General features: G+C 50.4%; 1 protein-coding gene across 2 annotated transcripts in view; it reads left to right on the plus strand.

Annotated features, from left to right (window-relative positions):
* The window catches only part of LOC111159088 (integrin subunit alpha 9), a 333563-nt gene extending 309762 nt beyond the window's left edge, over nucleotides 1–23801 (plus strand). For both annotated transcript variants that reach the window (XM_022521479.1, XM_022521480.1), the window contains 2 exons: nucleotides 7310–7429; nucleotides 19293–23801. In XM_022521479.1, coding sequence (XP_022377187.1) covers nucleotides 7310–7429; nucleotides 19293–19391 — 219 coding nt within the window. In that variant the 3' untranslated portion in view covers nucleotides 19392–23801. The remainder of the gene's footprint in view (nucleotides 1–7309; nucleotides 7430–19292) is intronic.
* Nucleotides 23802–24295: the final 494 nt, after the last annotated feature.

A 24295-nucleotide genomic window follows, 5' to 3' on the forward strand; every position in this document is an offset into this window, starting at 1 on the left:
TTTTCTGCTCCTGGACATCATCTCCCTAGGTCTCCCTGCTCCCCTGAGCTGCGCGCTTCCCAAAGGCTGTGTTCTGAGAGCAGTTTAAGACATGGTTGTGCCAGGAACATTTCTTCCAGCCCCCACAGCCGTCTCTCCGTCCTCCCTCCTCCACACCCTCACTGGTGATTAGATGTAATCAGAAGCAGGTGGAAATGTCATTTCATTGTCCCAGATGTTCTTCCCCATCCATGTTTTCTTGTACTCGAATTCCTTTTCTGGGAGACGGGTGTGAGGTTGACTGAAGAGAGCATCTGGCCACTGCGGTTGACCTTCAGCCGACCTGAGGTTGTTCAACCGTCTGAGGTTGAACCTCCTCCAGGGAGTCTCAGCACTGGCAGCCCTGGTCCAGCAGAGGCCTGGGCTGGGTGCTCCCCATTGTGGTCGTGTCCTCAGGCCTTCCAGAGACCTGAGCATTGCCGGCTATAACATGAGGCCTGTTTGCAGTGGTGGGAACATAAAAGTTTCTGGAAACACAGAAGGGAATCGAGCACCCTGGTTCTGTCTTGCCAGCTGCCTCAGACTGGCAGTCGGCTCCCAGTGGTCCCCTGACATCAGCTTGCCAGCCTCGGGTACCTCAGACTTTACAGCGGCAGGCAGGACACCCCGTATCTGGGCCGGCTATGGTCGCAGCCTGATGTCTGTCCTCCTCAAATCCTCTGTGGAGACAAACGCTCAGCCTCCTCCTTCTCCTCTGTATTCTTGGCTAACACCTATCATGTAAGCCCTCTGGCTTCAGTCCACAGCCGGCCGTGCCATCACCCATCCTTTCACTGCTCAGAACTTCTGTCTCTTGGCCTCCTGCCAGCCTCCTGCCAGCCTCCACCACCAGCCTCTCCCTCATCCTTAATATCTTTCCCTTTCTCCTCCCCTCCTTTCCTACCAGAAGCATTCACTTCCCAGTGCCACTTTTCCTGCAACCCTGCTCCCCGGGCTGTTTGTTCCTTGAACCCCTCCCCCACCGTGGGACGTTCTCCCTTCTAATCTACAGTTGTTCCTCTGCTAAGTGCTCCTGGCACATCGCAGGCCATGTCCTTCTCCACTGGTCAGAAACCTGCATCATAATCCCATTCCTCTTAACATAAGGCGTATGATTCTTAACACAGCCTCCAGCCCTTCCTAGCTCTCTAGCTGTATCTTGAACATCTTCCTTTGGCTTCTTGTCCATTCTGCTTGTCCCAAACCCACAGTCTTCTGGCCCTGTCCCACCCCTGCCAAGTGCACACCTGCCACGGGGGTTTTGCACACGCTCTCCTTCTCCTTAGAATGCTGCCCCTCCCCCTGCTTTTGACTCATCACCCTCAGCTCAGGCAGTTCTCCCCAGGAACTCTTTCTGACTTCCATCCCTATCCCAGAGTCTTCCATCACCATGAACCTCTCCCTTGGGGCACTTGCCAAAATTGTGATTTCACATTTATGTGTCTAACTGGTCAGGATTCTCTAAAAGCCAGAAGCTTTGTGAGCGCGAGGACTGCCTGCTCGATGCATCACAGAACCCCCACAGTGCCCGGCACGTGGCAGCTGCCACATAGACCTTTGTTAGTTGGATGGACGGTTGGATGGATGGATAGACAGAGAGGTGGATGTGGTGGATGGACAGATGGTTGCATGGACAGACGGGTGGGTGGGCAGATGGATGGATGCATGGCCAGAACTCCCCACCAAGAAATCACATTTGCAAATACATTTTTGAGATAGACAGGAAGCACACTCAGAGACTCAGGCTTCGAACCCTAGCCTCTGTTGCAGACTGAATCACCGTCATGCCTCATCTCATGCTCTAGCCAAGAGGACATTTATTAATGTGCACACATTAATTAATTTATTAATGTGTGCACTCACGAATCACATCGTGAATCACGATCCTGGTTTAGGCGACAGGAGGACATGCATCTGGAACCTTGTTCTGTAAAAATTCACAGGGTGCTGGAGTCCACCAGCAGGGAGATACATCATTGTCTGACAGAGCAAGAAGGACTTAAGGCTGGGACCGCCAAGTGTTTAGCTGTGATTTTAAAACTAAGTGTTGTGGAGCCAAGGGTTCCCTTGAGCCGGGTCCAGGCCTGCTGGCGCGGGGTAAGGAGGGACAGGTTTGCAAATGGGGAGCTGAGTAGGCTGGGCTCTGGCTGCCTACCTTCTTTACAACCAGAGAACCTCCACTTTTTTCCGCTTGTGACATTGGGATACCATGCTAGGTCTTCTCTGCTAAAAGAGGTCATTTCCTAAAGCTCAGAGAGGGAATGACTAATTCTGCCAAAAAGAGAGGCGGTGGGTCAGGCTTCTTGGAACGGAGATGTTGGAGCCCAGTCTCTCTCAATTTTTTTTTTTTTAAACCTGGCTTTGAAATGCTCAGTTAAGAAAAATTTTAATAGCAAAAAAAGTAGAAAAAAGAAAAAAATTTCCCGTTATACCAAAAAGCGCCTGTGTACTTTTGAAATGTCCTACCATTTTTTCTGCAAAGCTGATATGATCTAGACAGTAAATCGATATTCTCATTTTTTTCACTTGACGTTGTAAAATTTTCATTTTTCCCATGCTGTTATCATGTTTTCTGAAAGTACTTAAAACGTGGAAATCAGGCAAAAAGATGATTGCACATCCTTCCAATGGTAGACTGGAACATTCCCAGGGCCCCAGCCCAAACTCAGAGATGCAGAATCTGCATTGTAACCAGGTTCCTCATGTGGACCTTCGATTCACTAAAATCTGAGAAAAGGTTTAGCAGGGCTGCCTAACGCTCTAGGGCCTGGATTCTGTGAAGTTACAAGTTGATTGTAGAAGACTGATCAGTTATAAATGCCTTTTGCCAGTAAAGGTGAAAATGACTTCTCTCTCCGGCAGAAAATAAAATCCCAAAGGTTGTAGTTCAGCACCCTGTGGGCTACTACCCAGTTTTGCATCTGATTTTCACCATCCTTCTTTGAACTAGTTTCACCATCCCATTGATCCCCCTTCATAATGAATTAAATACGTCTTTAACAGTTGTTCACTCTGTATTTGTGGGAGAGGCATGTCTTCAGCTTGTTGAAAATTGTGCTTTGACAGCGCGATTTATTATCATCCTTTTGAATAGCTCTATGGAAGTCCACATCGTGATTAACCATAATTATATACTGACTTACCTGTTGCCCTGTTGTTGGGCGTTGGGGAAATCTCTGTTCTGTGTGAGGATAAATAATTGTGCAATGAACATCTTTGGAGGCAAAACTTTTTCTGTATTTTATATTTCTTTGCCTTTGAGTAAATTTTCAAGTACGGAATTAATGGACCAAAGGGTATGTACATTTTTAAGATGAGTAATATTGGAGTTTGCCAAGTGGACAAGAACTGAAGGTCATTCCAAGTGGCCTGAGCACGGGCCCCACAGACAAGTTGATGCAGACTAGCTAGGATGTGTATGGTTGCCCGGTGAGGGGCTGACAAGGCAGGAGGGAGACCAGACTGTAAAGCTCCTGGGCCCCTGGATGGTGTATTCACATCAGTATTGTAAGCAGAGAAGCATGAGAAAACCTGCATTTTACAAAGACACTCCTGACAGCAGGGGGGCCTCCCCAGGGCTCCCAAAATGATGCAGGGAATGCAGACCAGGAGCTGACCTGGGACAGAGACTGGGGACAGGACGGAAACAAGAAAACAGAGAGAAAAGATACATGGAAAGGTACAGGGGTTTGACTTGGGTCACTGGCTCATCAGTGGTGGAGACGAAGCCTCGGGGTCACTGTTTCTTGACTCCCAACCTCATCCCCGTCGTAGTCCAGCAGCTGTGCCTTCCTTTGGGGTCTTATCTGAGACGTGACTTCTTAAAACCACAGGACACTCTTGATTTTCTCCCCCAGATGGACTTTAATTAGAGTCTTGACGTGCAGGGACCATCTCTGCCAAAGCACAAGACACACATCCAAGAGGAGGAACAGCATTGCTAAAAATAAGGAAAGATTAAACACACATTCCAGGGAAGTGTCAGGGCACTCTTGCAGAATTTTCTAGACTAAACTGCAGTGGATACTCTTGACTGTGTCTGTATCCACAAAACCAGAGCTTTTTTGTGCAGCTTTGCCAGGATGCAGATTTTGGGCAGCGAGGGGCAGGCTGGGTCCCCAAGAAGCCTTTGGTGCTCTGAGAAGAGCTGGACTATGGCGGGCCCACGCTGCGCTCACGGCCTGCCTCAGCACCTTACTGTCAAGGAAGCTTTGCAGCCTTGTGTTACGTGACCAATCACCAGGCGCTTTCACAACACTGCCTGATTGTTCCCTTTAAAGCCGCCATTTCACAACTCGGGAAACTGAGAGCAGTACTTCGGTTGCCTGAAGTCATACCTGTTGGCCACAGTGCCTCAAGGCTCATCTGTACTAGACCCCGTGAGAGATTTTGAATGTGGGAGGTGGTTCAGTCCACAGCTTTTTAGGGGCAAGAACCCAAAGGCACACATCCGTCTTTAAAGACAGGAGACTCTAGCTGGACCAGATAGAAAGTAGTGGACGTATGATGACAGACTTCAGACCCCTTCTCTGGGCCTCTACCTCGCATCACCTTCAGGGCTGCTCCATGTCTGAAAACCCTCTTGGTGGCAGCCCCTAAAGGGAGAGGATGAATAAACAGATTGCAGTGGGTTCACACTGGGCAGTTCTCTACAGCAGTGAGCATAAACATGCTGGATGAGTCCCCCAGACACGACAGTGAGAGAAGGAAGCCAGACACAGGGGCCTCCTCGTGGCTCAGTCGGTGAAGCATCTGCCTTCGGCTCGGGTCATGATCCTGGGGTCCTGGGATCGAGCCCCACATGGGGCGCTCTGCTCCTCAGGGTGCCTGCTTCTCCCTCTGCCTCTCCTCCTGCTTATGCTCTCTCTCCCAAATAAGTACGTAAAATCTTTAAAAAAAAAAAAAAAAAAAAAAAGAAGAAGAAGAAGAAGAAGATGAAGAAGGAGAAGCCAGACACAGGAGTTCACACTGTGCCGTCCCAGATGTACTGAGGAGAGAAGGAGGTGCAGCTAATGTAGGTCCTGAGAAGTCAGGCTCCTGGTTATGCTTGATGTGGGTGTTAGCAGGAAGGGGGTACAAAGCGGGCATCTGGGGGGACTGGACATGTTCTCTTTCTTATTCTGGGTGCTGATTACACGTGCATTTAGCATGCAATATATAAAAATTTAATGAGCTGTGCCTTGGGTTGTGTTCTCTTTTCTCTTTGCATCTTAGACATCAATAAATGTTTTTTTTTTTTTTAATTAAAGAGTAGCCAAGCATGCATAACCTCAAAAATACCTTCCTGCCAATACTGATGGAAAAATCTCCTTCCGTTTGTCAAGGATGGGCTCTCCCAGATGTTAGACTCAGGACCCTGTGTGCATTGTCCCCTTGAATTTCCTAGGGAGGTGCTGTTTTACCTCTAGTTTGCAGATGAGAGAAATGAGGCTCAGAGAGGGAAAGTACCTTGCCCAAGGTCACACAGCCAGTGAGTATGTGCCTCAAGGTGGCCTCCTCTCCATTCCCAGAATGACTACTATGTGTGTAGGCAGCTTTCTTTCACTTGTCCCCATGCAGGAAGGGATGGTCTCTGCTCTGCCTGGTTTTCCTGGAGATAATGTTTTGGATTTAGGGTCTGTAGGTGTGACCGTGGCAGCTCTTCTGCATCCTGAATGACCATCCAGCCCCTCCCACTGCACACACCTGCCCTCCTACCAGAGCTGTGGGGATGGACGCAGTGAGATCGAGATGCTCACACTTGGCTTTCCTTATCATCAGGGCACAGCCGAGAAATGGTCCATTTAACCAAGGGCTAGTCTGTAAGAAGAGCCACCATCAGCTAGGCACTCTGTGGTGTGATGGTGACAAGCTCAGATTTGGGGGGTTGGGGTTTGCTAGACCTGAGTTCAAATCTTGACTTAAGCAACACGGACCAGAGCAAAAGGCTTGTCCTCTCTGGGCCTCCATGGTCCCCGTCTATAAAGCAGGTGTTGAAGCCCTCTTGGGGTGGTTGTGTGAACTAGACAAGAGATGGCAAGAAAACCATCAAGCCTGACACAGAGGACCATTTGGGAAGAATTTGAGAGCTGGGAGCAAGGCTCTAAAAGGAGACATAAACAGTGCTGGTCACTGAAAGTCAGTATTGGGCCCCATCACCCCGTGTGGTTTGGGGGTATGGGGCAGGACAACGGGCTCCTAGGGTAAGTGAGGCTTCTCGGCAAAGGCAGAGCCTCCAAGAGCCTCTGGCGTCCAGCTGGCTTTAGATGGCTTTCCCCCAAGGAGGGGATGACCCAGCTTGGACAAAGACCTGGGGGGGTGGGGGGGCCAGCCAGGCAGCCAAAGGAAACAATGACTGCCCAGCATGCAATTTTCCGTCTGTTTTGCAGCAAGCTCGAGTGGACAGTGCATGATAGGGAAGGTTACTGAACAGCGAGGACACAATGGTTGCTTTGAATTCTACAAAACCAGACTCTACCATGACCATTGAGGCTAAAACAGAGCCAAAGGGTACAGTTAGTGTTAATACGTGTTGAGCAATCAGTTCTCTGGCAGGGGGGCAGGAGGCCCTAACTCCTCTGCCAGCTTTTGCAGTGTAAATCCTTATACATGGCCCATTTCAGGCCACCACTGCTGTGTCACCAGATGTGGAATGAGGCAAAGAAGCACCCAGTTGACTCTTGCAGGTCGATGGCTAGGTCCGGTGCACCGCTGAGTTTCCAGAAAACTTGGGGAAACTGGCCTCCCTGTGGCATGGGCCAGGATTGCATATGGCTCCCGTGGAGACCCAGAGCCCAGCGCTTCAGGAGGCAGGGCCTGCTGTGTGTGAAGCCATGAGACCCGAGACAGATGGTGTCCTGGCCCCAGTGGAGCAACAGTCTGTCAGGCAATTGGCATTGACCAAATGATTGTCCTAAGCTACCTGTGAGGTGAACCCTTGGGAAGAGTAGAGTCTTACACGGAGAGCATGCCCACGCCCTTCATTGCAAAACCGTAATGAAAGGGAGACCGTCATTGCCCAAATCAAGAACGGACTGCGTCCTCTGAGATCCTTACCACGTGATATTGAAGTCAGGCTTGTTGTTGTGACAACCCTTTCCAGAACTGGGACTTGGATTTCAAGGGCCTTTTCCGATTCTGTCAAAAATCCATCAGCCTACAAGCAGAAAAGCGCTGAACCAAAATCCCGGCTTTGGTCACAACAGTCTGGACAGATCTGTGCTTCCCTCCAGACGTCAAGCCCTGGCCAGGCTCTGTCATGCTCTCAGTACTTCTATCTGAGAATCATCCCCACTTCTGCTTTGCCTCCTAGGTGGTCTTCGAAGCCTTGCACAACCTGGAGCCTCGGGGCTATGTGGTGGGCTGGATCATTGCCATCAGTTTGCTGGTGGGAATCCTCATCTTCCTGCTGCTGGCTGTTCTGCTCTGGAAGGTGAGTGGGGTGATCGCGGGGCCCTATGGAGCCCCCACGCGGGGATACCCAGCCCTCCGCCTCACCAGAGGGGGAGCTCTTGGAAGAAGTGTCCGGTTAGAACTTCCTCCACAGTGCAGGTACAGTGGAGGGAGGACAGGGTCCCCTGCAGGCGCCAGTGGAATCTTGGCTCCTCTTGAGGCCATTCACTGCCTAGGCTGGACCTTTAAAAGGACAGCAAACGTCTCAGCCCTTGTCTGTTCTTACCTTTCTTGCCGCTCCTAACAGGGCCTGATGCCACAACAGAAGCCTGAAGAGGAACAGCGGGGCTTGGGGTGGCTCACCATTTACTTTATAAAACAGACACATGCAAGCAAATGGATTGCAGAACAATTCTTTGTTCTTTACCCATGTGGAATAGGAAAATGATTTCTGCCCCCAAAGAGTCAGTACATTCTCCCAACCCTTGTAGGTGAGCCAAGGGATAGATTTGCCCCGCCTCCTTCCCCAAGGAACACCTGCCCATCCTTCTTGCCTCCTGTCACTTTCTCGAAAAGGGGCATGTCCTCACCTTATGGTTTCTTTGCCTCACACTCTCAGAGATCTGGAGCCCCTTTACTTCAGAGCCTCTCTATTCATCAGTAACAACCTCACAGTCAGTATCTAACGAAGGTGCGTCTCTTCCTCTGGATAGTAGTTTTCCAGATGAGGGGAGCCTCTGGCTGCTCTAGTGTCTCCTAGAATAGCACCAGGGACCCCAGCTGGGGCTTGCTGCCGCCACAGCTCTGCTTTTCCAGGGCTCCTTTCCGGCTTCAGATGCAGGTGGAAATGGCCTCTTACCTCATTGTGGACAGATGCTTTAGATTCAAATAATCAGCTGCTTTGGGGTTACAAAATAATTTGTATTCATCCATCAGACCTTGTAACATGTCAGTGAGAAAGAAAAAAAAGTTGTAAAACACTCAGGAGTCCACATCCCAGAATAACCATGATGAGCAGCACTGTCTCTTCTTGACCTTCCTCACTGCGTAAAGACGTAGCTCAAGCACTCTCCTGGGACCTACTTACGTTTGACTAGGATGTTGAATTTTCCAGTAATGTCCTCGATATATTTTGAGGTACAAGACCTCTAAAGTCAAAACTGTGGGTCCAATTTTTAATTCTGAAAAAAAAAAGCTTAATAAATATACTTTTATCCAAGAAGTCTAGAAACAGGAAAAACAGTGTTTTTATTACACGTTTTTTAGACTCACAATCGGACTCGTTTCTTTGAACTTAGAGCTACGTCACCTGAAAGAGTGTTTAGAGGTTTCATGGAAAATACATTGAGTTACATGACTTGAAGATAAGTTTATCTTATGTTCCCATGCTTTTCATTCCATGTACCCTTTCTTCCCCGAACACAGTGCTGTGAGCATCTTTCCATGTCATTAAAAACCCCCTGTCTGCGCGGTCATGAGGCTACACAGTCTGCCCTCACTCGTCCAACGCCAACACGGGCATTTAGGTGGTTCCTGGTTTCATACCTCCTTTAACGGTGCCACAGTGAATATCCTCAGAGCCAAATATTTGCACAAATTCTTCATTATGTGCTTAAGACAAACCCTACGAACGGAATTGCCAAGTCAAAGGAAGCGCACACTGTAAGCCTTTGATTACATGCCGCAAATTGCCCCTAAAAAGGTTATACCGATTTACCCGCCCACAAGCACTGCATCAAAAGTGTCCACTTCCCTATATATTTGCCAGAAGTGGATATTACCTTTAAAAAAAAAATCTGCCTGTTTGTCGTTTGTTTCATCTTGGTGGCCAGATAGGTCGTCAGCTACCCCACCATCCTCCAACTCCTTCCTGCCTGGACCACCTCTGGTCTGTGCATAGAGAACAAAGCCAATTCAGTGCTTGGGATCTGAGAAGACAGAAGGGGCTTTGGTTGGTTGCACGGGGTGGCGGGGTGTATTTCTTCCTTCTGCCTTTGTCTGGGCTTATTGGATGAGAGGAAATACTCCAAGGCTGGGTGCGTGAGACCAGATGGGGACATAGAGTGGGGAGTGTGGTGGCCGTGCCCCATTCCTGTTTGTGATGAGCGTGCCCTCCTCCTGGCCACTGACCTGGGCTCTGCCACCCAAGGGTGTGTCCCAACACTGTGCACAGGCTCTTTCTTCCTTCCTACCTAGCTTTGCTTCCGCTGTGTTTATTAAAGAATGCAGTTGCAGGAGATGGCTGTCATGGGGTGGCCAGGACCCAGATGTCACCCAGCTATATGGGATCCAGAGAGCCAAGACCCGAGAAGCAGACACCACCCTCTACCTCGGGCTGGGAGAGAGAGCAGAGTCATGGCAGCAGGTGGTGGCACTGACCCCCGACAAGTCTTGCCATTACCAATGAGGTGGAAGACGGTGGTCTGAAAACAGCTTTAAGGACACAGTTGAATGATATGCTGTGGGCTCAAAACCACTTTGCTCAGCATCCAAAAGCAATATTTCATTTCAGCTCACATCTACTGAACACTTGCTTTGAACCAAACACTGGGTAGTAGCTGGATACAACGATGATTGTGCCTCCTCCCTGCCCTTGAACACTTCCCCACGTGGCACGCAGACCTATAAACATAATAGAGGGAGATGAGTGTGCACAAGCTTCTGTGGAAGCTGGGAAGAAGGTACCGTTAATCCCTCACCCCAAGGGGGATGGAAAGGCCACAGAGTACCATGTGGGAGGTGAGAGCAGTGCTCTGCCAGCTGAGGGCTGTGCACTAGAACATGGCTGCATGCTTGCCAGGGTGAGGCCTAGGAGAGTCGCCCTCTCTGACCCTCCGTTTCCTCCTCAGTAAAACAGAGACCCTTACCTCTAGCTTGAGGTATAGAAAAGACACAGGCAAAATGCTTACTTGGCCCTGAGCTTAACACAGAGAAGCACCTGAGAGAAGTCAGAGAACATTTCGTAAATGAGATGGATATTCCCTCCTGATGAAGGGGAGGTGAGAAAGTGAGCAGGTTGTGGAGAGGCGTGTCCCAGGCGGGCAGCGGCCTGCAGCAGGATTGTCTGCCTTGGCCGTGGCAGCACCTGCTGCCCCGGGGACAGGGGAGGCGTGGGGGGGTCTGGAGGCAGAGCAGTGGGTGGCCAGGTCTGTTCAGGAGAGAGAACTGGGGACAGTTTGGGGGCTAGGGCAGTTGCCCCGGGGGTTGGGGAGGGGAGCAAATGAGAGCAGGCAGGGCTTGGTGGCCGGTTGGACTGAGGAGGTCCGAAGGCATGGAAGTAGCAGTGCTTTGCTGTTTTTAGCTGCGACGATAGATGGTTTCCCTTAGCCAAAGTAAGGAAGGCAGGATTTGAAGTCATTTTGGAGAAAGAGTTGCTTGGTGTGAGGCATTCTGGGTGTGTGGTGCCTATAGGAGACTAGACTGGGCTTGGGTCACTCCCAGTCGCCCTCACCCAGCAGGGGGAAGGTCAGCAGAAGGACATTCTTGTCCCCTAACTGGTCTGGCCATCTTTCCCTTCAGTTTCCAGGGCTGAACATACTTATCTCAGACTTCACCAAGGCCCTTTCTTTCAGTTGCAAAAACAAACAAACAAATGAAAACAGAAATCCATTCACAGCCGCTTAAGCAAGAAAGAGAATTCTAGGGATGCAAGGGTACGCCTAGACCCCAAAGGAAACATGTACATGCAGACCCAGAAAGCATCCAGAAACCAAGCCAGACAACCCCTCTTCCCCTCACTCCCTTGGTGCCACACAGCCCCTCACTGCTGCCCCTCTGCACACCTGCATTACGTTCTCCCAGAGCAGACCTGCCTCCCCACACTTCCTTCCACCCTCCTGAGAAGGACATCTCAGTGACTTCTAGCCCCAGTCCCAGGCTGACCAGCCACCTCTCATTCCCAGTTCTGCAAGTCTGGGTGAGAGAAGGTCCACCACTGTGACTGGAGGCAGGGGGTTGGGCCAAGTCGCATAAAAGGAGGAAGCTAGGTGGATACCCGAAAGGCATTCACTCCGGCAATGTTTCACGGTGGGTGGTGGACTGTTGCCCACGTTGTGGGCTTTGGTGTTGTACTACAGAGCCACTGCTACGTCACAAACCGCCCCCAAGTTGAATAGCTTCCAGCAGCCATTACATTATATCTTACAAACGCATGGTTCAGAAATCCAGGAAGGGTTTAGCTGCAGGATTCTTCTGCTCTCCAAGACATTGAGTGGGGCCCCTCAGTGACGTTTACCTGGTGGCTGGTCTTGTCTGGGGGACTCACACTGCTGGCACTTGGTGAGGATGGCTGGGAGGCCGGACTCTGCTGTGCAACCACTCTTTCTCCATGTAGACTCAGAACCTCCCCAGGGAAGGGTCTCTCTTCTTACATGATGGCTTAGGGCCCGAGAGAGCACGGTAGAAGTTGCTGGTTCTCTTAAAGGCTGGCCCGGAATTGGCCTAAACTCATTCCACCGTTCTCTGTTGGTCAGAGCAGTCACTTGCCAAGCCAGATGTGAGGTGGGAGCGGGGGTGGAAATAGGCCCCACGTCTTAATAGGAAGAGGGGCAAAGGGTCTGTGGTCACCTTCCATCTGCCGCCTTCACGTTGTCCAGAAAAGTGAGCAGACTCTTAATCTTTTCTTTTAAAGTCACTATTGTTTTAAAGTATCTGAAACCTTCTCCCTCATCCATAGCATCACAGGTAAAATCGCAGCTGAGCTCCTTTAGGGATAGGGAATAAAAGTAAACCTTAGTGCAACACTCATGTCCGCACGCAGCCTTCGGGGTAGGTAATCTCTTCAGGCAAGACTGCAAAGCAGAAAGGAGGTTGGCAAAGGAAGTTTCTTCGAGAAAAACCTCTCCTTTCTTAAATGGCTAAGAATGATGACTTTAGAGGAGGTTAGAAATGGCAAGCAAAATGTAGGATTATTTTTGAAGACCTGCGTATTCCTAAAACTTCACCTACAGAGCCCCTAGCCACTGAGATTCCTGTGTCTGCTACCTAAGAAGGGTGCCTTCCGTGTAGCGAGTGGAGATCTGATATATTGACAGTCCAGTGTGTATAAGTCTGTTGATTAGCTGGGCTAGAGGCCAGCTTGACATTTAACTACCATGGGAGGTCTTCACGGTTCAGGCTTGTTGCCACAGTTCATATATACTTCCCTCCCTCCCTGTCAAGGGGAAAGCCACGAAGTGGTACCCAGCTGCCCCTGCTGACTGGGACCTGCTTCACGGGGGCCTTTGAAGCCAAGGGAGCCCCTTACAAGTCCTCTGCCTTATGGAGCCCCATCTCCTGAAGGTCTCTTGAGAGTAGTCCCTGATCTTGCTACCTCGGTTGCTTGCCATTGCCTCGAGCTGCTGAGCCAAAAATAGTGGTTCCCGGGATTGTGCCACAGAGACACTGATCATTGTGTGGTGCTGAAGACAGAACAGAGCAGGTGGCCGTGCGGATGAATTCTGTGCCATGCAGGCCCGCGGGTCAGCACACTGGGCGCCTGGAGGATGGCTGGTGCCTTCCTCTAGTAGACAGCACCAGGTCCCTACAGGGGGACGGGCTCTGGGAAAAGGGACAGCGGTCAACCAAAGAGCCCTTACTCAGCCTGGAAGACCTCTGGGAAATGCGGCTAAGTGGCCGGCCATGGTGGCTAAGCCAAGTACCCACACTGGGAGAGGTGAGCAGGATGTGGCCGGATGAAGGTGCTGAACCACCATCCCCTGAGCCCGCCTGCCGGTCACCGTGGTGCTACTAATGTGCCCGTCGTCCGCTGATTGTCTCCAGTAGGAACCCCTTACAGGTCGGCAGATGCCTCTTCCAGAGTGGGACCCCAGGCTCTCCGCCTCCCACTCAGCCTCCCCGTCTGCCTCTGGGCAGACCCCAGGGCCTTCCCGAAGTTCCACCCGCTGGCATCCCAGGCACCGTCAGGCTTTGGCGACAGCAGGCTCTGGCTCAGGCACAAAATCCACAACCGGGGCCCCAAACTAACCAGACGCTTTTTCAAATACTGAAATGGATCCTAACCAGAGTTCCCAAAGCTGGGATGTTAGCAGACACTGGGAGCCATAATTTAAACTTTATGTGTGAGGATTACAGCAGCCTGCCAAGCCACCGCGCAGGAAGAAAACTTTGAAATGTGAAACTCTTTTAAAGGAGAACAAACCAAATGAGTTCCCCTCTCCTTGCCTTTAGCTCCTGACGGAGTTTGAAGTGGCCCGGGCCCGGGCCTCATGCCTCTTCACGACAATCAGAAAGGCCCGTTTATAGAAGAAGGTGTGATTGCCCCACAGGGCCAACAAACTTGTGTGGGACTCACATGTCAAGTCCTGCAGCCAGCCTCTGTCTGAGTCAGGTGACAAGAGAGTGAAGACACGGGGATGTTTTCCCTTTAGAAGAAAAAGCCTCATTTAGGGCCCCCCAACTTCTCTGAATGCCCCTCCCTCCTTCCCTCGGGCAGTTTGCCAAAACCCACGGGCCACCCCTCGGTGGAGGAGAAACATTCTGTGTCCTCCCCTTCCTCGTTCAACCGAGGAACCTTTCCCCTCCCACCTCTTTGCCCCTTTTGCAAGCTGAGATGCCTTGGGGAAAAGGGAGGTGCCACCACCCCGCCAGCCCCGTGCCCAGGCCCTTCCCAAAAAAGCTGGAACCCCCGGCTCTTCCCCTTCCCAAGCAGCGAGGAGGCAGGCCGTGGCAGGAAAGGGCGGCCTCGAACCCTCCGCTGGGCCTGTTCCAAGAGCCTGCTGCTTTAAAGCTGGCTTTGGGTTCGTGGTTTTTATTTGAGAGCATTTACTCCTGACCTCAAGCAGAAACACTTGAGAAAATAAATCTGTGAAATGGCTCAGAGAATGTGTAAGGTTTGGCAGCCCCTCCAGGGGTCACCGGGTTATCACCTTCCCTCCAGCCAGGCTGTGAGAACCCATCCTTGCTTCTCCTCCAGAGAATGAAGACACAGATATCCGTGCACATGTGTGTACACACACGCACAAACATCCTTCACACTGTCTCAATTAAAACCATGTGCCAGAGACACTCCGTGGGGACGTGTTTATGCTCAGAAGTAAATACTGGGCTGATGTTGTACAGTTGACATCTCAAGACAGAGACATGCTGTGTAAATACTCCAGTAACTGCAGAGACCTGTAAACACGAGGCCGCGAGTTAGTCCAAAGAAGGAGCGTGTCCGAGGTCCTTGGAACTGCTGCCCAGGAGGCCACCCAAGGGCCAGGAAGGCGGGGGTGGGGATGGAACAGGAGGCCAGACGCCGTGGAGTTGGGCAGCTAGTCCCTCACTCACCCTGAAAGGGGCGGGGAAGGAAGAGGCTGGTGCAGACCCCAGAGGGGTCTTCCTAGGCCTCAGGCCTCCCGCAATACCTCCTTAGTGAGGGTTCTTTAGAGGAGATCTGCTCTTCCCCTAGTTGTTTTCTGGCAGGTTTTCGATACAAGTTTACATCAGAAAGTTGTGTGAGTCTGTCAGGAGGACTCAGGGAACAGTTCTGTGGGGCTGCAGGCTCCTATCAGGACCCAGCAAAGACAAAAAGCAAGAAAGCACACTGCTACCCCTGTTTGCAGCTGAGCAAAGCTTGGCTTGAGTCTCTCCTCCTCTAGGGTTTCCATGAATGTTTCCTCCACTACAGATACAACAGTTATAAACAGAGCCTTTTGCCCCTCAAGTAGCAAGGCAAGCCCTGGAAGGTTCCAGAAAAAGTGCAGGACAACATGTACTCCATTGGATTGAAACTGAGTGCGTGGCTGCCGATGGTCCAGTTTATTAAACTCCTCACCGATCATTCCCAGTGGGCTCAGCTGGCAGCAAAAACAGGTTTGCCCAGCACATCTCAAAGGTTTTCCTGGAAGTAACAGTGAGGACTAATGGGAGTGAGAGTGTGTGCCAGAGAGAGAGGAGGACCTGCCGCATGGGTCTTTGAGGTCTCAGTTTATCTTTATTTTCAGAATTGTATGACTCTCTATGTTTTACGATATCTGTACTTCAATATAAAAATGGAAAATTCAGTTTACCCAAAATTTCCAAAAACTCTGAAAACAGCTGCAGTCCTGAGTTTACTTTGGGGACCAATATAAAAAGCTGTCACTGGGTTTCAGCTGAGGTTTCAGAATGCCTTCAGGCTCTGGGACACAGCCGGAAAATGACCTTCCCCGTGGTGCAGGAAGGAGGTAGTTGGAGCGTGAGCAGTAATCAGGACCCTGGGCTCCCTCTGCCACATCGGTCCTGAGTACTGGGCAAGCCTGTTGGGACACAGTTATGGTGGTCCGTTGCTCGGGAAACTCGGAGCCTGGGCTGTGGGTCCTATATCAAACGCCAGAACTCGGCTCTGAACAAAAGCACAAAGGTGATATTCTTTTTTACAGAAATGGAATTAGCTTGATCACGCAAGAAAGTGTATTAGTTTGACAGAACCCCCACTGGCCTATATGGCATCTTTGTGCAGACTACTAAACTGCAGCCCTTCGTCTAGAAACTTTACTTCCCTGTGTCAGAAAATTCGGAAAACCTGCTGCTGATTTTGTTTCATTGTGGGGGGGCGGGGGGGGGGGGGGGGGGGGAAACGACACTCTACTGCCATCTGGTGGAAGATAGTTGTAATGCATTTACATGTCCAGGATATCTGTGATGTGAGGGGCACCATCCCCTTTACAAGCAGTGCACAGCCTGCACTACTGTACCTAGCACTCACTAACCATGAGGGGGGACTGTGTTTTAAGAAATGGCCTTTGAGCTTCATAGACAGGGCAAACATCAGTGGCTCCAACCTTCCATAGAAGAGACTACACACAGGTTAGGTGGGACAAAGTGTTCTGAGATGCTGCGGTGCTGGAGCAGGGCACAGAGTTTGCAAGGCTGTTTCTGAGAGCAGCGTTCCAGTCATTCCAGAGGTGTGTGTATGGGGGAGGGTGTGTGTGATTCTTAGGACTAACGCTAACACTACTTGATAGAAAAGAGCTTGCTTCTAGATGCCCGCAGGAGACAATGGTGCCTTTCACAGCATTGGTAACAAGTGTCACTCTTAAACGTGAGCACATGCTAGCTACATGAGACAGGGAATCCAGGTACTCTAAGTCTTTGCTAGATGGTTTGCACACTCTATTTCAAATCCTGATGATGGCACAGCCATGAGAAAGTGAATCGACTTTTGTGCCGCTTGGAGATGAACAAGAGAAGTCTGTTCAGCAGGACAGGCACAGTGATGCTCCTTAGACCCAGAACCGTATCGGCTGTCCCTCTGCCTCTCTTCCCATGGGTGTTGATTCACTCAGTAAATCAGACCAAAAAGCATGGAGTACTGTATCAGCTACCTCATGCTGCATAACAAACCACCCCCAAAGTTTAATGGCTTAAAAGTGACAAACGTCCACGTAGCTCACAGGTCTGTGGGTGCGGCTGAGCTGAACAGGGGGGCTGTCTTGTCCCAGCTGGACGTGTCATGTGTGCACCTGCAGGTGGCTGGGGGGTTGGCTGGTCTAGGCGGGCCTCGGCTGGGTGCACTCTCCCTGAGATTGGACTTAGTCATATGGAGGCCAGGCAGGATCCTGAGGGAGCAAGCAGAAGCGTGCCAGGCCTCTTGAGGCCTACGTGTGGAACCGAATTGTCAGAACAAGTCGCAGTGCAGATTCAAGGTGGGGCGTCGGCCCCTTCCTCGGGCTGGGAACCACCACAGAGTCCTGCCGTAAAGGGCCTAGATGAGGGGAATGCAGGATGGAGGGCATTTTTGCCGTCTATCACTCCTGCCAAGTTCAGGGGATATGCTCAGCTCCGGCGACAAAACAGGCGAAATCCTACCTTCTGGGAGTCCTAAGACTTAAGACTAGTGGGAAAGAAAACGAGGGCACAGCTGAAATCCGGCTTGATTAGCACCACAGTAGAGATGAGTTACTTCTCTGGAACTGAGAATGCATAACGTGGGACCCGTGAAGCAGGCCACCCTCCGTGGGCAGAGTTCTGTGCTCCGGAATCTCATTCCCAGTCACAGCCAGCCTCAGCCTCATGATTATGTGAAGGTGCCTGTGACACATTTGTCCCGTCAACCACATCTATTTATCTTAACAGTATTCCAAGCAGTAATGCCTTAGACCTTTCCAGTAAGGCGAGGGTTGCCCTTCTGACCTTCTGTCGGTGTCCTCTGAGGGCCTTTTTCCAGAATATCCAGCCCAAGCCCCTGTTCCACATTCTTTGCAGAGAAGGTGGTAGAAATTTAAGAAGGGAGAAAGTGGGGGGGTGGGGGAGGGGCGGGACGTGGAGGGCAGGCTCAGAAAATGGGGTTCTGGTGCGTGCCGAGAAGAAACCACCAGGGCTGCAGAACCTGGGAAGCCAGGGTCTGTCTGCAAAACTGCCCATGAGGAGGGATGCTCAGAACACAAGGCCCTCGCCAGTTGTTTGAAGAAAGCCTCCTCCTGGTCACTCAGACTGCACCCACCCCTTCCCTGACTCCACTCAAAGCGGACCCTCGGGGTTCTCCTGGCAACGTGGGTAGAAATGCTTCCTGACAGCCGTCTTGACAGTTCTCATCTTCAGCGAGGCCAGTCAGCCCCTTCTTGGGGATGGGGGGGACAGGGGGGCGGGGGGGGGGAGAGTTGTGACCATCCGGACTGTGGCTCAGCTCGGACTGAAGGAATTGGGGGAGATGTGTGCCCGAGAGCTGGGCTTGCGTGATGACCCCCCCAGCTCAGGGCTTACACTTGCTCTTGGCAACCCGCTGCAGACGTTTCTGGGGTGAGCTCTTCCTGGGTGGCACAGACCGGCCAACAGCAGACCGAACATGTATGGCTGTTGGAGTCCCTCCATTCAAGGGGGCTGACACAGGGGTTTGAGGGCGGGTAATTGATTCACAAGGTGACCCCAGGAAACACTGATCAGAGCAGGGAAGTGAGATAGGGAAGAGAAGGAAGCCAAGAAAGATGCTGTAACACCAGTTACCCCTGCCAGCATGTTCCACTGGGAAGCTAGTCATGTACCTGAGGGCTGTCATACCCAAGAAGAGAGGGAGCGAGAGTAACCCACAGCCAGTCATGTTTGAGGGCAGAGGCAGGAACGGATGTCTGACCTCAGAAACAGTGGCCAGTGAACAAAGGATGAGACATGCCTTGTCCCCCTGAGCATGGGAGAAGATCAGCTCTGGGCTGCAAAAATGGCTTACCGCCAGCAGTCAGTGAAGACCAGGTGAGAAGAGCTAGAAACTCGCCCTCCAGTATGTGAAAAACTGTAAGGCATCAGAGGGGAAGGCGTTTCCAGAACTAAGCTATAGCAAACTGCCATCCTGGATCCAGTGAGGTGCTAGATCTCGGGGAGTCCACACTTCTGGCTGGGGTGCAGGCAAGGCATGTCTCGTAGGTCTGCGAGAAAGATCTAGAGGGACAGCAAGGTAGACTGCAGACACTTTTACCAGCCGATTCTGGGAGAGCAGTATTTATCAATTACCCAACGACTAATGTCTCCCAGGATAATAATGGGTTTATCAAAAGCCAAATGAACTCAGGAAACGTCAAGTCCCTGAGTATCTTAGATCCTTTACTAAGGGTTTTATTAGACACTGACTGTTCTCCTGTGCCTTCCATAACTCTCAAAGGAAGAAAGAACGCAGCATTTCCTAACCTTATTTGACCACAAAACCTGTTTTGCTCCCAAATACATGTCTTTGAGTCATGGTCAGTAACCACGGTTCCCTGGCATACCATTTGGGAAACACGCCACAAGAAGCACTTTACAAGGAACAGTCAGTCATAAGATAGCCTGCAGGAAGTCCAAGCATTTGGAAGGTAGCACCACAAAAATGCTTTTCCTAAAGCAGTCTCATCCCAGGGGTTCTCCGAGCCCGCCCAGGTCTGTGAGTGTATCATCCCTCCTCCTCACCCAGGGGACCACCACTACTGATTCTCCAGCATTCTAACCTATCTTCTCCCCTCTCTGTCTTTCAGATGGGCTTCTTTCGCCGAAGGTACAAAGAAATCATTGAAGCTGAGAAAAACCGGAAAGAGAACGAAGATGGTTGGGACTGGGTCCAGAAAAACCAGTGACCTGCCACACCAGCCACATGACCCAGTCATTTCGCCTGTCGTCCTTGTTCTTTGTATCTTCCATATTTGGAAGAAAGAATCTTCTCCAGATTTTTCGGAGGCCCCACTGACGCTGTTCTCTTCCTCACGTTACCAAGCCCAGGAGCCAACCTGGGGCAGCCTCTCCGGCCAGGTCACAGGACTGGAGCCACCACCCGTTTCCTTTCAGAGATGAACTCCGAACTTGGGAAAAGTAAGCACCAGAGCTGAGCGATATTTATGGATGCAACGTGCGTGGTCAACCCTCAGGGGAAAACTGTTACCTAAAAGTATTTTTATAAATACAAGCCTTTTATACTGATTATGTCTTTATATTTGTATCAATGTTTTATTATTTCTATTAAATAGTTCTATAATTCACTCAAGCACTGATATCTGGCCTGAAAGCTTGGAAGGACATGTGCGTTCATACAAATTTTGAAGGATAAAAACCTGATCATACTTTGGAACTTGCTGTTACCAGAGACGTGTGGATAAAATAATCTGAAGAAACCTCGTGGGATGAATCCGCCAAGCTGTGGGGCTGCATGTGAGCTGTGGGGTTGCCGAGACCCCTGAGAAGATTCACCTCTTCATGGCCAGGAGTCAAGTTCAAAGTAATGTGCTAAAGAACTACAAGTGGTTTTTCATATGTAGCTTTCGTTGCGAGATTTCCAGCAGGCATTTGGATAGAAAAACCTGACCCTGGCACAGGTCCGCTCTCCATCACCTACACAGCAGACATCACACCCTCCTTCCACTTGGATTGATAGATGAGAGCTTGGAGCAAGGCCATTTGGTCATCTGGTAAACCTCAGAAGGGCATCTCATCCTGGACATCATGCGTCAGGGTCCACATACCACAAGGACTACATCGGACCCCACCAAGCCCAGACTTGTGTCTGAATGCCGTGATACGTGGCCTTTTCATCGAGTTCAGAGGTCTCCACTTTCCCTGCCATTCCTGCTGTCCCAGCTCATGGTGACTGCAGATCCCTTCCCAGAGATGACCATTCAACCTGTCCTTTGTTTTTAAAATAGGGTCTGAAGTGCCATTCCCAAAAAGCAGACTCTGATACAAGGATTTGTATGCAAGCAACCGATTAAGGGAGCGTCCCATGCCCAGGAGACAGCAGTAGGGGTGTGAGGGAAGCAGGACAGGAAAGGAGAGGAAACCAGGTGAGGGTGCCATTTCAGAGGACATCCCATGGAGGGCAGCTACAGCCTGATCCCGTGAGGAGCGGTCCCAAACTGAGGCAAGGAAGCTGAGCTTTCAAATTCTTGCACCCACAGGAGGTTTCAACGTCCCACTCTCGGTTCCTGCTGGCAGACTGGCTCCGATAGCCCAAAGGTGGTCCTCTAAAGGAGAGCTGGAAATGCACCCAGCCCCCACCCTCGGGGGACTTCCAGAAACAATGTGAAAGGAAGGATGCACAGGGATCTGGGCATAGCACTGACATGCGCCTTGCCCCCGAGTGTGCGAATGCTGAGTTGTGGCCTTCGGTTCCAGTCTCCCCATTTGACAGTGTGTATTATCAGACGCACTGCTGCCCGGTTTGGAGTGCAAGGTGATTTTCTTAAAGGGCGATGACACGACGGGTGTAGTGTGCTCAGCACTGCGCCTGGTCCATCGTGAACACTCAGTGACTGGGGCAGCTCTGGCTGCCGTCCCCACAAACCATCTGCCAAAAGAAAAAACACGTGGCTAAGAGCAGGGTCTGACAGAGTCCTCTTATTACGGCCCCTTATTACGGCCCATGGAGGCCCCCAGTACCTAACAAACGGCATCAAATGGGAATGAAACAAGAAAGATGAAGGATCTTTCTCACAGGGCTGCGTTTGCTGGAAACTAACATGTTGGGGTGTGAGAACATTGGTGCAAAAACACAGAACTCCACTCCAGAGAGGAGACAGATTTTCTGTGCCCGTATTCAGCTCATATTTGCAAAGACGTCTCATGCTGGGGCAGAATCAGGAGGATGCTGGACAGCTGTGAACCCGGCATGGAACATGAGTTTCTTTTCTTGCCTCATTACGCAGCTGACTCTGATGCAGGAAGATGGTGTATGTATTACGTGACCCCTCGTGGTGAATATGGGAAGAGATGGCCACGCCAGAGGGTCCGTGGCATGAATGAGGCAGGTCTTAGAATGAAGTCAGGGATGTTGCTCCTAACGGAGGGATGGAGGCAGAGAGGTAACTGCTGGGCAGATGCAGGCAAAGAAACCAGCCCTCAGAGTTCACCTGAGACTTCCCTCCAAAGTAGTAAGGGCAGCTTTGAGTGGGTCTTAGTCACTCATTTCGAGGATTCTTAGGGGCCCCTGCAGTGCATCATAAACGATGCATCTGCTGCAAGTTCCCCCGAGAACACTGCAGGCACATTTTGCCTGGAGAGCCAGACCTCCCTGCAAGAGGAGTGCGGAGTGTGGATTCCTTTAGGAGACCCCGCGTGTAGCTTTCCTGCGATGGATTCTCGTTCACCGTGTCACGCTGTCCTTTCATAAACCCCCTGAAGATTCTCCAGTGGCAAGCCTGGATCAGCGCCATCAGCAGCTTCGGACAAACGCATCTATAGCCACTAACCAGCTTCCCACAAGGGAGGGCAGACGCACTGGGGGTGGGCTAGAGGGTGACCCACTCTGCTCCTGTGGGCAGTCTCGGAGCCAGGATCTCTTTGCCTCTGGTCCATTCCAAATAGTAGACCCACGTGAGTAGTCATATACTCAAGGAGATCACGAAGACTTCATAAGGCAGTTTAAAAAAAAAAAAAAAAAATGGCCTTGGCATCACCAGAAGCAAACTTTGGCAATGACTCCAGGAATCTGTCTGAGGAAGGCTGGTGCCTCTGTGTGTTAGAGGGGGCCGAGTAACAGGTGAGTCAACAGGGAACGCTTTAACACGGCAATGAAGCAGCCAAGCACACCGTGAGCCCGCTCTCTGCGGGGCATCTTACCAGCTCCACACAGCTCAGAAGCTCTCGGTAGGTTCTCCGGGGAAGCAGACAGGGTGAATGGCATCTGTGCATTACTCCTCCAGAATTTTCTTTTAAAAGTCTGTAGCACGTTCCAGTTTCTAACCTTCCCACTCGTACGGGTCCACTGTGGAATCCTATCAGATACTCTCTCTCACAGCTGCTGCCGCTTTTAGTTACGGATTCAGTATGGTTTTTGCTGTCAGAAATACGGAGACGGTTTTTAAATATGAAAAAGGACCTTGGTCAAAATTGAGGAAAATCTTGCCCTCTGTTCAAAAATGATTCTCTTCCGCTTCGTTGATAACGGGACTTATGAGTTGGGAACATCCGCACCGTGAGTGCTAGACCTGTCATCAAGAAGAGGCCATGAAGTTAGGAACAAGGAGGCACTAGAAGAAGGGAGTGGGTCCACTTTATGGGGACTGACAGGCACACATCAGGAATCTGCTCTTTCAGTCAGCTCTTCAGGAAAATTCCATCACCAGGAGGATTCCAAAGTCTGGTACCTGTTGTAGAAAATGCAATAGTCCTCCTTCACCGAGTCACGCATAGCCTACCAAAGGGATTAAAAGCAAACAGAAAACTAGCAGGAACATCTGGGACCTGTTTTCAATGGGGAAATATAAAAGATCCCCCATGATATGTGTGCTGTATGCCACCTGTTAAAACCCTAGCAGGGTCATTTTTTAAAGGTTATTCGACTATTATTTTTGAAAAAGGCATGATGGCCGGGGGAATGCAGTTACACATAAGTCATGTCGGAAATGTGCATCTGGTGAAACCTACTATCCCTGACTCAAACTTCCGGAATTTAGAGGCGCTTCAAAAGGACCGTCATGCAGGGAAAGGGCCCTGTAGAAGACAGAAGGCAGGCAGTGAGTGTCATTTCAGAAATGTTCCAATGGACAGGGGTTTCCGGGATGTTTTGTTCTGCTATTTAGAGGGGTGGTATACAGAGTGGAGAATATTTTCTGAAACGAAGAATGGCTGAAGGGAGGATACAGAGCCAGTAGGGCCAATATGAACCTTCTAGAATGTCTTCTGATTTTCAGCACATTAGGGGAATAATGGACAAATTTCCCATGTGATGCAATGCTTTATAGCACAATGATCTAGATTTCAGACTTTGTTAAGGTTTTTTTTTAAAAATTCTAATGTGCACGGTGTGATGGGCAGAGTGAGTTTAAAAGCTTTAAGAGTGATTAATTGCATGGCAGACACCCACGCTAACTTCACTTCCAGAACCTGACTGATGCATCCATATACATTTCCATTGAGGAATTTTGGTGGGAGGGGTGCTCCTCCTTACAAAGTCACATGTATTAAAGTCTATGCAGTCACTTCTAATTCACTTGCACTGTTTGGGAAATGCAGGTTTACAAAAATACACGTTTGGAATAAAAAATGGCTGCAAATGATTCAGGAGTTTGATCTGTGATTTCTTTGCTAATGCAGAACTTGAACCTTTCTAGAATGTTGAAGACGGGCTTTGAATGCAGTACTTCATGAGCATTGCAGAGCACATGCTGGTCTATCTAGTCGTGCACGAGCAAACCCTCAATGTGGCTGAACTCTCCTCCATCCTTGGCCACCATCCCTCAGCCACCACCTTCACCCACCTGCCCGGGGCCACACCCTGGGACCTTGACCTTAAGATAAAAGTGCCCAAATTTAATGGAGTGGATTCCTCATTGTTAGTAGACTGCTTCCACATGTTTCCACCAGTCACCAAGCATTTTCCCAGGAACTTTTTGGTAGCATCCTTACACGTTTACAAACATTGTGTTCTCTTAGATTTGTGATCTCCCTCTGTCTAGTTACGTCCCTGTTCTTACCGCAAGTGTTGTTCACTTGTGTGTTTTTCTCTTTTTCCCTCAGAGGAGACCAATAAAGATCTATCTGTTTTACCAGT

The sequence above is a fragment of the Enhydra lutris genome, unplaced genomic scaffold (assembly GCF_002288905.1).
Source record: "Enhydra lutris kenyoni isolate GAN:26980312 unplaced genomic scaffold, ASM228890v2 scaffoldscaffold66, whole genome shotgun sequence".
Lineage (NCBI taxonomy): Eukaryota > Metazoa > Chordata > Mammalia > Carnivora > Mustelidae > Enhydra > Enhydra lutris.